The following is a 14042-nucleotide window of genomic DNA, read 5'->3' on the forward strand; positions in this document are numbered from 1 at the left end:
GCGCAGGAGGAGGAGGCGGAGGCGGAGGAGCAGGCCGGGCCCCCCCCCCCCCACCCCCACGAGCCGGAGCGAGGAGAGGAGAGGAGAGGAGAGGAGAAAGGAAGAAGGAAGAAGGAAGCAATATTAAAAGAGTTGCTTTTTGACCCACTGCCTGTTGGGTTTGGACTGATGAAACGTGACCTGTGCTTGGAAATCTCACATGGGAAGAGAAGCACTTCCCTGTAGGATAACCCTCAAATGCTCCACATTCCAGCCAGCTTGGCCCTGTGGCTCCCAGCTGCTGCAGAGCCTCACTAAGAATCACTCCCGGGATGGTTTGTGTTGCTGAGGGACCACCTTCCCAGAGGATTGTTGTTTGGAAGCTGTGCCTGCACATTCCTCAGATCTCCTGCGGTCGCCTGCCATGACCTCTGCAGCTCACAGATTAGTAGGGCCTTGTCAAGGGGCACTAATCCCCTTGGCTACTGATCCTGCTGATTCTTAATGGGATTTTCCCATCTTTAGCATTGAGACAGCTTAATTCCTCCTGCCACGAGGAGCAGGGCTATAAAAAGCCACGTGGAGACCTCCAGAGCTGAAGAACCTGATGTTGCGAGCCGATACCCAGACATTTCTGTAAGGAAAGGGAAGAGCTGGACTCTAAACCTCCACAGATCCTAGAAGAGACCTGAAGCTCTTTCTCACTGTTGTTCAGAGGAACCTGCTCCTTCACAGATCTTGGGGGACCTGTTTGGGATAGGGAAACTCAGCTTTTGTTTCCTTTTCTGTCTCATTTGGGGCAAGATTTTGGGTTGCTGATCCTACACTGAGTGCAAACAAAGCTCTTGATTTTTGAGTTCTTTGAGTTGGGTTGTGGTTGAATATTCCAACTTCAGAGACATCCTGAAGTACCCAAGAATAAAAGAAATCAATTTTATGCATCTGCATCTACTGTGAGACCCCCCACAACTGCTGAGACCACAACAGAGCAGGAGCTGATTACAGTTCATGGTATTTATTTAATTAACAGAGATAATTAAGGTTCTTACTTTTGATTCTGGGGGTCCTGAGTTCAGTCTCTGACACAGAGCCGGGCTGGAATGGATGGTGCTGGAATAGCTCTGGAAAAATGGGGAATATTGAGTGGGAGAAGGGCTGCACATGTGATTAAATGATGAATTTCCTCCTGTTTCATTTCCACAGGGCTCCCTGCCTTGGTGGTTGCCATTTCCGTGGGATTTACTAAAGCCAAGGGATACGGCACTGTGAACTAGTGAGTAAAGGATTCCTTTTCTCCCGCCTGTTTTATCCTCCATCCTTTTTGTCAAAACCCAGCCACTGGCCCACAGGAGACAGACTGGGAGCGAAATTCCCATGTGCAGGACATCTCTTGCATCCCTACCTCCTCAATCCGTCATCTGACCGTGCTGGATTGTGTATTCCGTTGAAAACAAGTTTATAGAGACTACTTAGGTTTAACTGCTGTATTTATGACATCACTTTGATCTAAATACCTTTTACTAAGAGCTTTTTAATGTATTTTTAAGGGAAAATGTGGAATATTTAAAGTTCAGGATGTTTAAAAATTAAAACCAGCTTTTTTTTTCCTTAATCTGTTTTTATGCTAGATTGGCCTCACCTTTTCAAAACAGCTCAGCTCAGTTTAAGGCAGCAGAATGAGCCTGACTTGTGGAAACCAAGGCTTTGACAGCATCCCATGTTTTCCTGTTTTCCAAATTCCACAGGTTTTGTCTTTAGGAAACTTTTATGTGCTCATGATGAGGGAAGGAAAACAGAGGAGAAATAATGGAAGAGGTAAAAAATGCATTAAGGCAAGGCTAGGCTCACTCAGAGCTGAGCATTAGCACAACTTTAAATGAAGAAGAAAATATGAAATATTATTTTTTCCATCTGTTGTTAAAAATCTTAGAAATTTCATGCATAGTGACAGTTCAAGGATAATGTTTTTTGTAGCAATAAGTCAGGCTCTTCCCTACTGCATCCCATCATTTTCCAGAGCCTTCCTGGGCAGGGGTTTGCATCCCACACGGGCAGTGTTTGAGGCTGGAGCTGTTGATGTGGCCAGCAGCAGATGAGGCTTCGATCGTCCCACTGAGGAAATGTCACATGGAGCCTCCTGCTCTCCCTCGATTCCCACCACATCCTGCACACCCACGGCCAAATGGTCCCGGGTTTGCATTTTAATTGCAGGGGAGAATTCAAGCAGCACAGCAGCGTTTTCCGTTTGCTTTGCAGCCTAAATTCCTGCACGACACAGGGGGCTCAGGACTGGGGATTTCTCGAGGCAGAATTCCTGAAGGATGCATTGGCTGCACCTGGCTTGCCTGTCCCACCTTCAGCGTGTGCTGGTGGAGAGGGACCCAGTGCTTGCTGTGGGACTCAGGAGAGGACAAAACACAGCCTGGTTTGCAGAGGCATCACCGAGATCCCAAATTGATTCCCTTTGGCTTTTCCGTGGGTTAGCTGCTTCTGGCACTTTGCTCCAGGCACATCCATGAGAACAATTCATAATGAACAAGCCTCGGGGGGGGGGGGTGGGAGGGAAGTCCTGGATATTCCTCCTTCTTTTTTTGTCTATAGGCTGGTGGGAATTGGTGCAAAAAGATTTGTGGCTTTTTAAAGGGTTTTGTGGTCAACGTTGACCACACAAAAAATTCCTGGGCGGGGAAGGGAGGAACATGCAGGAAAGAACTCCCTGGCATTTTTCCCTGGACCACTGTGCCAGCATCTCCCACACTCCAGACTGCAGCCAGGAGGGTGACAACGTGTGACAAAACCTGCTGGGCTCCTGCTTTGCTCTCACATTGGCACAGGGCGAGGTGGCCAAGAGGCTGGGCTGACTTTCCAGCGTTCCCAGGGGCTGCCTGGTCACACCAGCTCTCCTCCCTTTGCTGCCAATCCTCTGACTCCTTTCAGCCCCGAAGACTCTGTCACTCCTTGCATCCAAGGGCTGGATGCCAGGGGATGGAAGGGGGTCCTGTGCTCCCAGCCAGAGTGACACCATTTCCCAGCTCTGCTGTCAGGGTGTTTTGTCACCAAAATTGTGGTGGTGGGGCCTTCACACCCCATCAAGTCCAGTTTGATGAGCTGGGCTTCAGTGATCCTTGTGGGTCCTTTTCCAGGATATTCCATGGTTCTGGGTTTCCTCTTGTCTTCTTTCCATGTTTCCCAGTGTGTGGTAAAGCTGGTGAGTCCCACCAAAGTCATGAGGAGAACAACAGTTCCTCTCAAACTCAAAGATCCCATTAGACATTCCCAATGCTGCCATCTCACTTTAATTCCACACTTTGGTACCTTCTAGTACCTAAAAGACCTACAAGAAGGCTGGAGAGGGACTTTTTCCAAAGGCATGTAGTGACAGGACAAGGGAAAAAGGCTTTGAGCTGGAGGAGGATAGATTTAGATTGGATATTGGGAAGAAATTCTTCCCTGTGAGGGGGCTGAGGCCCTGGCACAGGTTGCCCAGAGAAGCTGTGGCTGCCTCATCCCTGAAAGTGTTCAAGGTCAGGTTGGACAGGGCTTGGAGCACCCTGGGATAGTGGAAGGTGTCCCTGCCCATGGCAGGGGGTTGGAAAAGATGATCTTTGAGGTCTCTTCCAACCCAAACCATTCCATGAGTCTATTAATTCCTGCTGGAATTGGCTTTACCAAGAGCCAGAGGTAAACAGAGCTCACTTGCAGTGAGTGGTGGGTTCACGAGCCCTGGTGCTGAATAAAATGGTGCTGAACATCTCTGTCATGAGAGTTGCATTTACACTTTGGTGCATTTTAAAACACGAAACAAATATTGCTGTGGGCCCAGCTGGGCAGGGTGCCCCAACAGACCACATTGCATTCACACTTATTCCTGTTTTCCTGCTCAAAGAGGCCTAAAAGCTCTGTTGCATTGATGTGTGGGGAGCCCTTGGTTTTCCCTCTCCTCCAGAGTGAAGTCAGCACTGCACAGCAGCAACTTCAGAGCTGAACTCTGAAACTTGAGGTTTAGCTTGGATATGAGGAAGGAATTCTTCCCTGTGAGGGTGGGGAGGCCCTGGCACAGGTTGCCCAGAGAAGCTGTGGCTGCCCCATCCCTGGAAGTGTCCAAGGCCAGGTTGGATGGCTCTTGGAGCTGCCTGGGATAGTGGGAGGTGTCCCTGCCCATGGCAGGGGGTTGGCACCAGGTGATCTTGAAGGTCCTTTCAGCCCAGTTTTGTCTCCAGTGTGTAATGGGCACTCACAGGGCATTTCAGATGGGCACTGCAGACTTTCAAGGCCCAATGTTTCCATTGTGCAGAAGGAAGGAAAAGCTTTAATCACAGCACGTGCCTCCCTGAGAAGGAGGGGACAAGAGGTGACAAGATAAACCACAAGGGACTACCCAGAGTCTTTTAAAGCACTTTCCAACCCTGCAGCTTCTGGGTCCCAAGAGCAGTGCATGAGCAGTGCATGAGCTCCCGTGGTAGAGGTGGACGTTAAGTCAAAGCAGGGCTGATATTTAGGTGAGCACAGAATTTACCACTCAACAGCAGGTTTTTTTCTCATCCCACTCACAGTGGTAAAAAACGCTGGCATCCAACTACGGGACAAGGTGACGAGGGCATTTTGGGGACAGCTGCAGGTGTTGAAGGGATTGCAGCGCTAATCTCGGTGTTAAAGACACTCAGGGCAAAGCTGGTGGAGGGGGCAGGGTGTGAAATGTGTGATGTGTCGTGAGGCTGGACCAACCTCAGCAGAGCAACCTCCAGCAGGGTGTTCAGCCTGGAACCTCAGCAGGATTTCACCCGGTTTGGTCCTGTCTTTTTATTGTGCGTGGGATGAAGTTTTTCTCTAACAGTAAAAACACAACTGAGCAGCAGGACGAGGCTCTGTCCCACCAAGAATTGTCCCATCAAAGGCTTGGCCATGTCCCCAAGCTCTAATGCAGAGAGATCAGAGCCAGTGCTGAGTTTAGGGAGCTTGTAGTATATTTAATATTTACCATTTAGCTGGCCAGAGTGGTCCACTGAGTCGTAAGATGAGGAGGGAGAGAGAGGTTCAGATTAAAAATTGAAAATATGCTGCAGGATTTGGGGTGTGTCTGTGTTGTGCTGTGAGTCGTGATTCCCAGCAGCCACTCACTCAAGCTTTATTACTTAGTACTTAGGACACTCCAACTCTCCAGCTGTCACGAGGGTAGGAGAGGATTTCTCCCTTTTCTTGCCTGAACTGCATTTGAAAGGACATTTTGCAGCTTTTTGGAGCATGCTGCGGTGGAGTAGAAGCTGCACTTCCAGTCTCAAAGAAAGTCTGAGGGGTACCAGAGGTTTAAAGGACCTGCCACTGATCACCTCCTTAGATTTAGGCTGAGTGCCTGAATAATAACTCTCCTTTTAGCCGGTGCTCCAGGGACTGCCTCTGGACCTCTAAAGCTTCACAACCAACCTCCTAAAGCTTGAAGTGAATAATTGAGGTTGTGCCACTGGTGCTGGGAGCTTGCATCCTTCCCCACAAGAGAGCCCATCAAAAGTTTTCTGAGAGCACAGCAGATTTCTCAGGGTCCTGGAGTGTCACTGCATTTTGTGACCCACAGGTATCTCAGCAGCTTCTGGGTTAATCTCTGGATAAATACTGCCCTGATTCCCAGCTGTAATCTCAGTTATTCAAAATATTATATTGGGGCTGCCTGATTTTACAGAGGATTGAGGTGAGAGCTGTTGCTGGCAGGGCTGGGCAGTGTGAAAAAGGGCTCAGTGGAAGCAAACCCTTCCCAGGAGCAGGACAAAAGCCACCACCTCCCATCTGTGCTGTGGCAGAGTCACAAAAGGATCAGATGTTTCACAAAAAAAAGGTTCTTTTTGTGCTGAACACAAGAGCTGCTGTCAGTCGAGGAAACACTGCTTAGGAATTGTTAAACCATTCACTTTCCTCCCTTCCAGTGATAATTTTATTTTTAAAAAATCACTGAAGAGATCCCTCGGAAAGTATAAAGGAACCTCTTAGCGAAATGCAAATATTTCTGTGCCTCGTAGGCACGAGGCTAAAAGCATCTCCACTAGACTGGGGGTTGCTGTCAGTTCTGTTTCTTGGATATTCCTTCACCCTTTCCTTTCCCTTGCTGGCAGCCAGCACCTCTGACAGCCTTGGAAAATGCTTTGATGAAGTGCTGTGGCAGGGAGGTCAGGCAGTCAGAAGGGATCAGGGCCAGTGCTCGCTGATGTGTGATCTCACCTTCACAGTTCCTGGTGCTCCCAGGGACCGCACAGGAATGAGAACCCTCTTTGCACCAAGTCCTCATCACTAATTGCGGTGCAGGACTGTCAGATTTCTTCATCTGACCCACCAGTTGGAAGAGACACTGAAAAAACATCTCAAAAATCAGGATAGAGTGTTGGATAAAAAGGTTGGGACAAGGACTGGGATTTGGGAGCCCTCCTCTTGCATTTAGGGAGACCTCCAATTACTACAGAGCTCCAAAGCTTCAATTTTATTCCCTCCCTCCTCAGCTGATTATTCATTTTATTATTACAGCTTCTCAGACAGCTTGTGGCAGAGCAACTTGCTATCAGGAAGAAATCAAAATTGATTAAATTAGCACATTACAGGTTTAATTTAGACATAAACATGATTCAGACCTTGGAGAAAACCAGAATATCCTACTATTAATTCTCAGTTTGAAATACTTCCCTTTTTTGGGGGTGCCTTTCCAGAAACATTCCATGGTTTTGGGGTGAAAAAAACCCATTTTTTTCAACTCAGAATTAGTAAAAAAACATATGAGGCTGATCAACAAAACTGAAATATTTCCAAGAAAGCTTTTTTTTTCCCCCTGGGAGCATCAGCTTGCTCCTGATGCAGAATGAAGACATCTTGCTGAGGGCAAGGCAAGTGAATTACTGCAGGGTGAGCTGAGTTAAGAGCTTGGAGAAAGTCCCCTCTCCTTTGTGGTTTCCTGCCTTCTCCTGTGCTGAGTGCACGGTCATTTCCTGCTGAAACAGGATTACTCCATCCCACATTTTCTCCAGGGTTCTGCCCTGTCAAAGCATGCAAACTTTCCCAGGGGCTGCTGACACAGTGTAAATTCCCATCCTCTTCTGGCCCTGGAGTGCCTAATTTGTGTGTCCATGCCCTGAATTGCTGGATTCCCACCAAAAAAATATGGGAATTTCAGCTCCAGTGCTGCTGTGGATGGTCATGGCTGTCACAGAGCCTCACATTTGTTTGGTCCAACCACCTGCACAAGCAGGAACACACCTGGAGGTGGCTGTGCCCAGGTGGCTTTTGAATGTCTCCAAGGACGGAGATTTCACAAGTGCTCTGCTCATCTTTTGGCAGGACTCAGTCCCTCTCACAGGGAAAAAAAGTGTTTCCTTCCTGACTTCACAGTCAAACCTGAAAAACAAAGAATCACAGAATGGTTTGGTTTGGAAGGGACCTTCAAGGTCATCTCATTCCACCCCCTGCCATGGGCAGGGACACCTTCCACAATCCCAGGTTGCTCCAAGCCCCATCCAGCCTGGCCTTGGACACTTCCAGGGCCTCAACCAAGAGGTCTCAAATGAGCTCCCTCAGTTTGAGAAGGCACCAGGCAGTTCAGGAGCCCAAATTCCACATCTGGTCAGTGCAGAAGGGAGGTGTCCTTCTCAGGTTACGTGGTGTGAGGGAGAAGGAACAAGCTGGTTTCCAGAAGAGGCACCACACACCACATTCAGCTCATTTTTTAAGGAATTTGACTCAGGGAATGCTGTGAATTCCCACCTCACTGCTGTGTTGTTAAATTTCCCCATGGGGACAATCTCAGAAGGAGGGAAGAAATGTCCTGCACCCCTGGACCTGAGCCCCTGGCAGACACAGGGGTCAGCAAATAAGAAGGGACAATTTCCACTCTTTCTGTTCTTTCTCCTGAGTAAGTAGGACAAGAGCATCGTCTTGCCAGCAAAACACTCCAGCTGCTTCCAGGACCTGGTCTGAAACAGAGCACTCTCCTTCATTTTGCATGAATTCCCCTGTCAAATGCCATCCTGCGGGCAGCTCCCCGGGCAGAGGAGCTTTTATGCAAGTTCAGGAGAAATGGGAAGCAAAACTTGCTTGATTTAAAGTCTGAGTTGTTTTTTTTTTTTTTTTTTTTTTTTGCCATTGGGTGTCACCTCCCAGGCTGAACTCTGCAGGCAAAGGGAAGAAGCCAATGTGTGCCTCTTGGGGACATTTGCCACTGGGTGACTTTCTGTTCTCTCTTCATTTTCCAGCTGCTGGCTGTCGTTAGAGGGAGGACTCCTCTATGCCTTCGTGGGACCGGCAGCTGCTGTCGTTTTGGTATTTGAGCTTGTCTGAAAGCTTTTTTTTTTTTTCCCTCTATATCTTATAGCAATTTCCTTGTTCTTTCAACCCAAGAATGCCCCTCTTTATTTCCACTCGTGTTTTGAGGAGCTTTCTCCTTCAGGAATAACGAGCAAAGCCAGCAGTTTGGGATGGGGTTGATTCTGAAATGTAATTTGCCTCAGCTCTCAGCTTTCCACCTCTGTTCTCACTGGAGCCCCCTAACAGCTGATTCATGCTTTACTTTGGTTTTGCTCTGTCTGGATGGAAGTGCAGGATGATGGTGGAAAACTCTGACATTGACTCCTTCAGAAAATGCTGTTCCTGCTGGTTTTCAGGCCAGGCTGTGCCCTCACAGCCAGCTTTCATTCCTGGTCCATCCCAGGCCAGTGCATGTGAGCAGCGTCCTTGTTTGCAGGTGAAATCCAGATCTTCAAGTCAGTGCTGAGGGGGTCCCTTCTGACCCTAAACATGTCACGTTGGCTTTGAATTCGAAGAGATGGCAAGGCTAAAGTGAATATTCCTGAACTCCAGCTCCTGCATGGTGGGACTCTGTTCTCCTGTCCCACCACCCCTGGCTCCAACACAGCCCCAACACCAACCTTGGTCAGTTATTATTTGAGTTTAAACTGTCACTCAAGAGGTGACATTCCTTCCCTGCTGCTGAAGCCTCACTGGCCATGAGAAGCCTCAGGGCTGAAAGAATCTGAGAACTGCTGCTCCTCCAGGAAACCCCTCCTGCAGCAATTTCCCATGGGTTTAAAGCCATGTTTGAGCCCCAACGTCTTCTTGCAGTTTCTCTGCAGCCCAGTGTTTTATCCAGTGGAGGAGCTTCATGCCCTCTGAGGCTCCAGAGCCCTGGAGATTCCCACAGGAATGGGGTTGTTGACACTCACAGTTCCTTCTTCAGTTCAGGCTTTTGTTTCGTGCAGTGCCTGGGGGATGAAATGCCCCGCAGCAGGAGTTTACAGGAGAATAACTCCACAAAAGCTCAGGCTGCTTCTATTCTCAGCGCTGTCACTGCACATCAAACCACCTTGGTGCCATCGTTTCATCTCAGTGACAAAGAGAAAAGCCAGCAGTGGCCCCTCCTCTGCAGGAAATCAAAACTGGTGTGAGCTGAGGTCTTTCATGTGGGGTTGTGACACAGTGATTCGGAGGGAGGAAGCTTTGGTAGTGCCCAGAGTCACTCTGCTGCCTCAAAGCACCTTGCTTTTGTTGTGCCAACAACAAGGGACATGATCCTTCTCTTTTTCCTTAGCACTTTTAATGCATGAGGAAGACACAGGAGCCCGCTTCCATTTGGCAGCTTAGTTTTCCCTCACCATCAAGCTGAGGAAATGAAATGTCCTCACAGAGGGGTCAACACATGCAAATAGTGGTTCCTGCAGCTGATATGGGGAAGTGGTGAATCATCTCTGGGGGTGTCTGGCCCTGATCAGCAGCAAGAGAGAGGCTACACACCTCGTTCAGACTCCCTGACTCATTCCTGGCCAAGGTGACACATGAATGTTGCCCTGGTAGAGACACCAAAGAGCTTGGGGAAGGAGAAGGAGAAGCATGGAAAGCCTTTTTATAAATGGGAGCCTGCAAATGGATGAGCTCAGTTATAATACCCCAGAGGTGGTTGGCCTGCAGCTTCAGCAATATTCACACCCCGCACTCAGGCCACTGACACTGAACAGCTGCAGGTTTTAAGGATAAAGGGTTGACCTTTGTTCTTAAAAATCCTCATCTACCTCAAACACAGAGCTGTTGGAAGCAGTTTTGCTCGCCCAGCTCATGTGGAGCAGCCTGGTGATAGTTGTGTGCAGGCTGAAGGCAGGGAGAGGGTCATGGGATGAAGTCAAGGCAGAGTCATCAGTGGTCAGGTAGTGGATATCTCCAGGAATCTGAGATTTTGGGCTTTGCTTCTGGATGTTACCTCAGAGATAAAGAAGTAAAGCTACTTTTCAAGTTATTAGAAGAATATCCATGTTGTATCCCTGACCTAGTAAAGAAGTGGAGCCAGAATCAGAGCAGGATGTTGATCGTGGTGATCAGTGGACTGGATTGATTGATTGATTTCTTTATTAAAACCAGTGCAGAATTGCTCTTTGTCATCTCCCCTGCTCCATAGGAATGAGGATGCACACTTGGGCCAGCCCTAGGAGAGATCCAGCCACGGTTCAACCCCATCTCTCCTCCTGCCTGGCTGCACCTTAAGAAAAAACCTCTCTTGCCCTCACCAACCTCCTCCACGGTGAAGGATCACTGATTTAAAAGTGCTTTCCAAGCTAATAATCAGGCTTTGATTTCCTGATGATCCTTGGCTGTGTCACTGTGCCTGACTTGCCAATGTTGTTTCTCTAAATCAATACCACGGTGAACTCTAGAAATGGTCTTGCAGCTGTCCACGGACCCAGCAGCTGATGCACACAAAAATAACCACAATTTCTGAGATTTTCCATGGATTCCCAGCTGTGGACTCCACATCAGTGAGCTGGTGAGACCAGCAGAAAGGCTGATCATTGTTTCAAGGATGATTTAGGCAATTAGGCAGAGGCTTGGTCCCTTCTTTTGGGTCAGGTGACTCTTAGGACCACCTCTGAAGGATCTCTTAAACTCACAAGCACGTAAAGTCACATGAATTTATCTCTGGATTTGGCCTTAAAACATTTCCCTGCAAGCCCCACATGCAAAGCAGCATCAACCACAGGGTTCTATCACCACCAGCTGCTCCACTGACAGTGAAACCAGGAGAATGTCACCTTTTTCCACCATCAGTGCCGGGCCTGCACGCAGGGGGTGGTGCTCTGTGTCACTAACGTGTCGCTGAGGTTCGGATGGGGTTTGTAAAGCAGATGCAGCTGGCAGCAATGGATGCAGTTGGAAAGGCCCAGGGAGGAGTTTGGGGTCACTCTGCAGGACCTCAGCTCTGTCCAGCCTGTGTTTCACTGTGGATTTTTATTTTTGATTGACACAGACATCCCTGCTCTCACCCTGAGGAAAACAGACAAAAGGACTGCATGGAATTGTTTTGCCCACTGATTTTTTTGGGAAGTCTCTGTGCTGTGCCATCTGCAATATCTCCCAAGACATCCCACCTGAGCAGCTGATGTTTCTACCTGCTCCAGTGCCCCTCCATCTCTTACTTTGGGAGCAGCAGTGGTGTTTCACCAGGAAAGAACTGTGACATCTTGTCTGCATTCTCTTAATGTTGCTGCTGTGGCAGCACAGGCTCCAGAAGGTGCTTTGGGAAGCAGCTGGTGTCAGCCCACTGCTGTCCTCTGTCCTGGCCACTCTGTTTGGATTAGCCCAAAAAATTGTTGTTGTGCCTGGAGTTTGCCTTGCTGGACCTCAAGCAAAGTTGGGCTTCAAGCAGCCCTGCAGCAATCTGAGAAATTCCCAGTCTCTCCTGCTCCATGGTTAAGGGTTGGACTTGGTGATCTTGGGGAGCTTTTCCAATCTTAATGATTCTCCAACCTCTTGGGTGTGCTGCCAGCTGCATTCTGCTCTCCTGAACTCACTGATGCATGGCCAGGGGAGGGGGGACAGGGGGGACAGGGGACACCAGGGGTGGTGGCCTGCAGAAGTGTGACCCGGCTGTGGGAGGAACCCTTCTGTGCCACCGAGTTTGACCTGACCCACTTGAAAACAAAACTTGTGTGTTGTTTCTCTTTTGACAGGTGAACATGGTTATTGGCATTCTGGTTTTTAACAAACTTGTATCCAAAGATGGAATAACAGATAAGAAACTGAAGGAACGGGCAGGGTATGCCTTATCAATACATCTAAGTAAAGAGTGAAAATAAAACCCAAAAATACCCAAGGTTGTGATCAATAACCAGGCAAGGGGTGAAAAAAGAGGTTGGGGATGCAAACAAAAAATGCAAAACCATATTTAAACAAAATAAAAGAAAAAAACACACTTGATTTAATCTCTTTGCCCTGTCCTTCAGTGCAGCAGGACACAAAATCCGTGAAGCAGCCCTGTGCTGCTGTGGAGGAATGATAAAAGTTCATCTCTTTGTTAAAATGGCTTCAGCCCAGGCTGATGCATCCTCCCAGAAACGAGGGAGAGCAAAGTGACTCTTGTCACTAACTCCTAGAGACAGCGGCTGGAGCAGGGAGAGACTCAGCACTGCTGAGTGTGGCACATGGCAAGAGCTGGGTGACAGAGGGGCCGTGTCTGAAGGCTGGCAGGTGTCCCAGGGACAGCAAAGGTGTGTGATGGAAGGGAAGGGTTCTGGAGGTCTAGCAGAGAAGAGCTCAGCAGATGGATGCAGTAGGAGAGGTGAGTTAAGAACCTTCACTGCGAGAAGAAATTCTGCCGCCACCTGAGGTTCTCTATCTTCTCCACAGCCTCCATTCCCAAATCCAGAGGGTTTGTGTTACCTGCTCGCCTTTGGAGTATAAATTAAAGAGCTGACTCCACATTTCTTTCCACCCTGGTGTCTCCCAGGGGTTGGGCTGGGGCAGCAGCTCCCGGGCAGGGCTCTCTCTTGGGTTACTCCCAAACTGTTGGCAGCAGCCGTTTTGCCATCCAGCAGGATGAGAGCCTCTCCCTTCATTTCTAGGAGCGAGCCTGCAGCCTGCTCAGATTTTATCCCTGAGCTGTGCCCTGCTGCAAGCAAGGGATGGAAACAGCAGGCTGACGCTCTGAGTCACATCAGATGCACAGGTCAGCCTGGCTGATGTGTGTTATTTCCCCCTGCCTTTCCTGGCTTGTTGCAGTTAGAGAAGCTCTGTCCTTACCTGCTGCTGGGAGAGGCAGCAATCTGTGCTCCCCTGTGTCCACTGAAGGAATTTGATTTATCACTGTGGGTAACAGCTGTGTTCTGGAAGGAAGAAGTTGTTTACAAAGAAATGAGGAGAGCAAGAGATGTTCTGGTTCCTCTGCGTGGCCACGGGCAGAGTCTGAAACCTTTGGAGGCTGGTGGAGAAAGCACTGGATATATGGATATATTCTGTCTGTAAAAGTGGAGGGAGAAGGTCTCCACTGAGTCTCAGAGGATAATATGGATGAGGTTCAATGTTCCTGGCATTGTACTATGGAGTAGTTGTGTGGAAATGTTTTTTAATTGAATGGTAGAGGCAAAACCCAGGGTAGAGGCAAATTCTTATCCAGCACCTCAAATCCTGGGGTCAGTTTTGGGCCCTGCACTCCAGGAAAGACCTTGAGGGGCTGGAGCCTGTCCAGAGAAGGGAATAGAGCTGGGGAAGGGTCTGGAGCACCAGAGCAGCTGAGGGAGCTGGGGGGCCTCAATCTGGAGAAAAGGAGGCTCAGGTGAGACCTCATCACTCTCTCCAACGCCCTGAAATAGGGAGTGGTGAGGTGAGGATGAGGACCAGAATCTACTCTCAGGTAACAAGGGACAGGACAAGGGGAAATGGCCTCAAGTTGCACCAGGGAAGGTTCAGATTGGATATGAGGGAAAATTTCATCACTGAAAGGATGACCAGGCTTTTGAACAGGCTGCCCAGGGAAGTGGTGGAGTCACCATTCCTGGAAGTGTTCAAAAAATGAGTGGACCTGGCACTTTGTGACAGAGTTTAGTGGCCATGGAGGGGTTTGGTCAAAGGTTGGACTCGATCTTGGAGGTCTTTCCCAACCTTAACAATTCTGTGAGAAACACAGGGACCTGTTCAGGCTCATGTTTTATCAGCAGTGTTGTCATGGCCAAGAAATGTGGTCCCTGGGTGCAGCAAAGGGGAATTTTGGTGCCTGAGCAGTACCATGGCCATGATAATGAGGAGATTTGGACGATCAGAGATATCAGCTGCTGCTG

The 14042-nt window shown here is 48.9% G+C and overlaps 1 protein-coding gene across 14 annotated transcripts in view; it reads left to right on the forward strand.

The window, feature by feature from the left end:
- Positions 1–14042, forward strand: part of ADGRB1 (adhesion G protein-coupled receptor B1) — a 281192-nt gene that overhangs the window by 230145 nt on the left and 37005 nt on the right. For all 14 annotated transcript variants that reach the window (XM_042035706.1, XM_042035708.1, XM_042035709.1 and 11 more), the window contains 3 exons: positions 1183–1252; positions 8202–8268; positions 11940–12025. In XM_042035706.1, the coding sequence (XP_041891640.1) occupies positions 1183–1252; positions 8202–8268; positions 11940–12025 (223 nt within the window). The remainder of the gene's footprint in view (positions 1–1182; positions 1253–8201; positions 8269–11939; positions 12026–14042) is intronic.

The sequence above is a fragment of the Corvus kubaryi genome, unplaced genomic scaffold, assembly GCF_017639235.1.
Source record: "Corvus kubaryi isolate FWS band 111438036 unplaced genomic scaffold, C.kubaryi_AGA036_p1.0 37385, whole genome shotgun sequence".
NCBI lineage: Eukaryota > Metazoa > Chordata > Aves > Passeriformes > Corvidae > Corvus > Corvus kubaryi.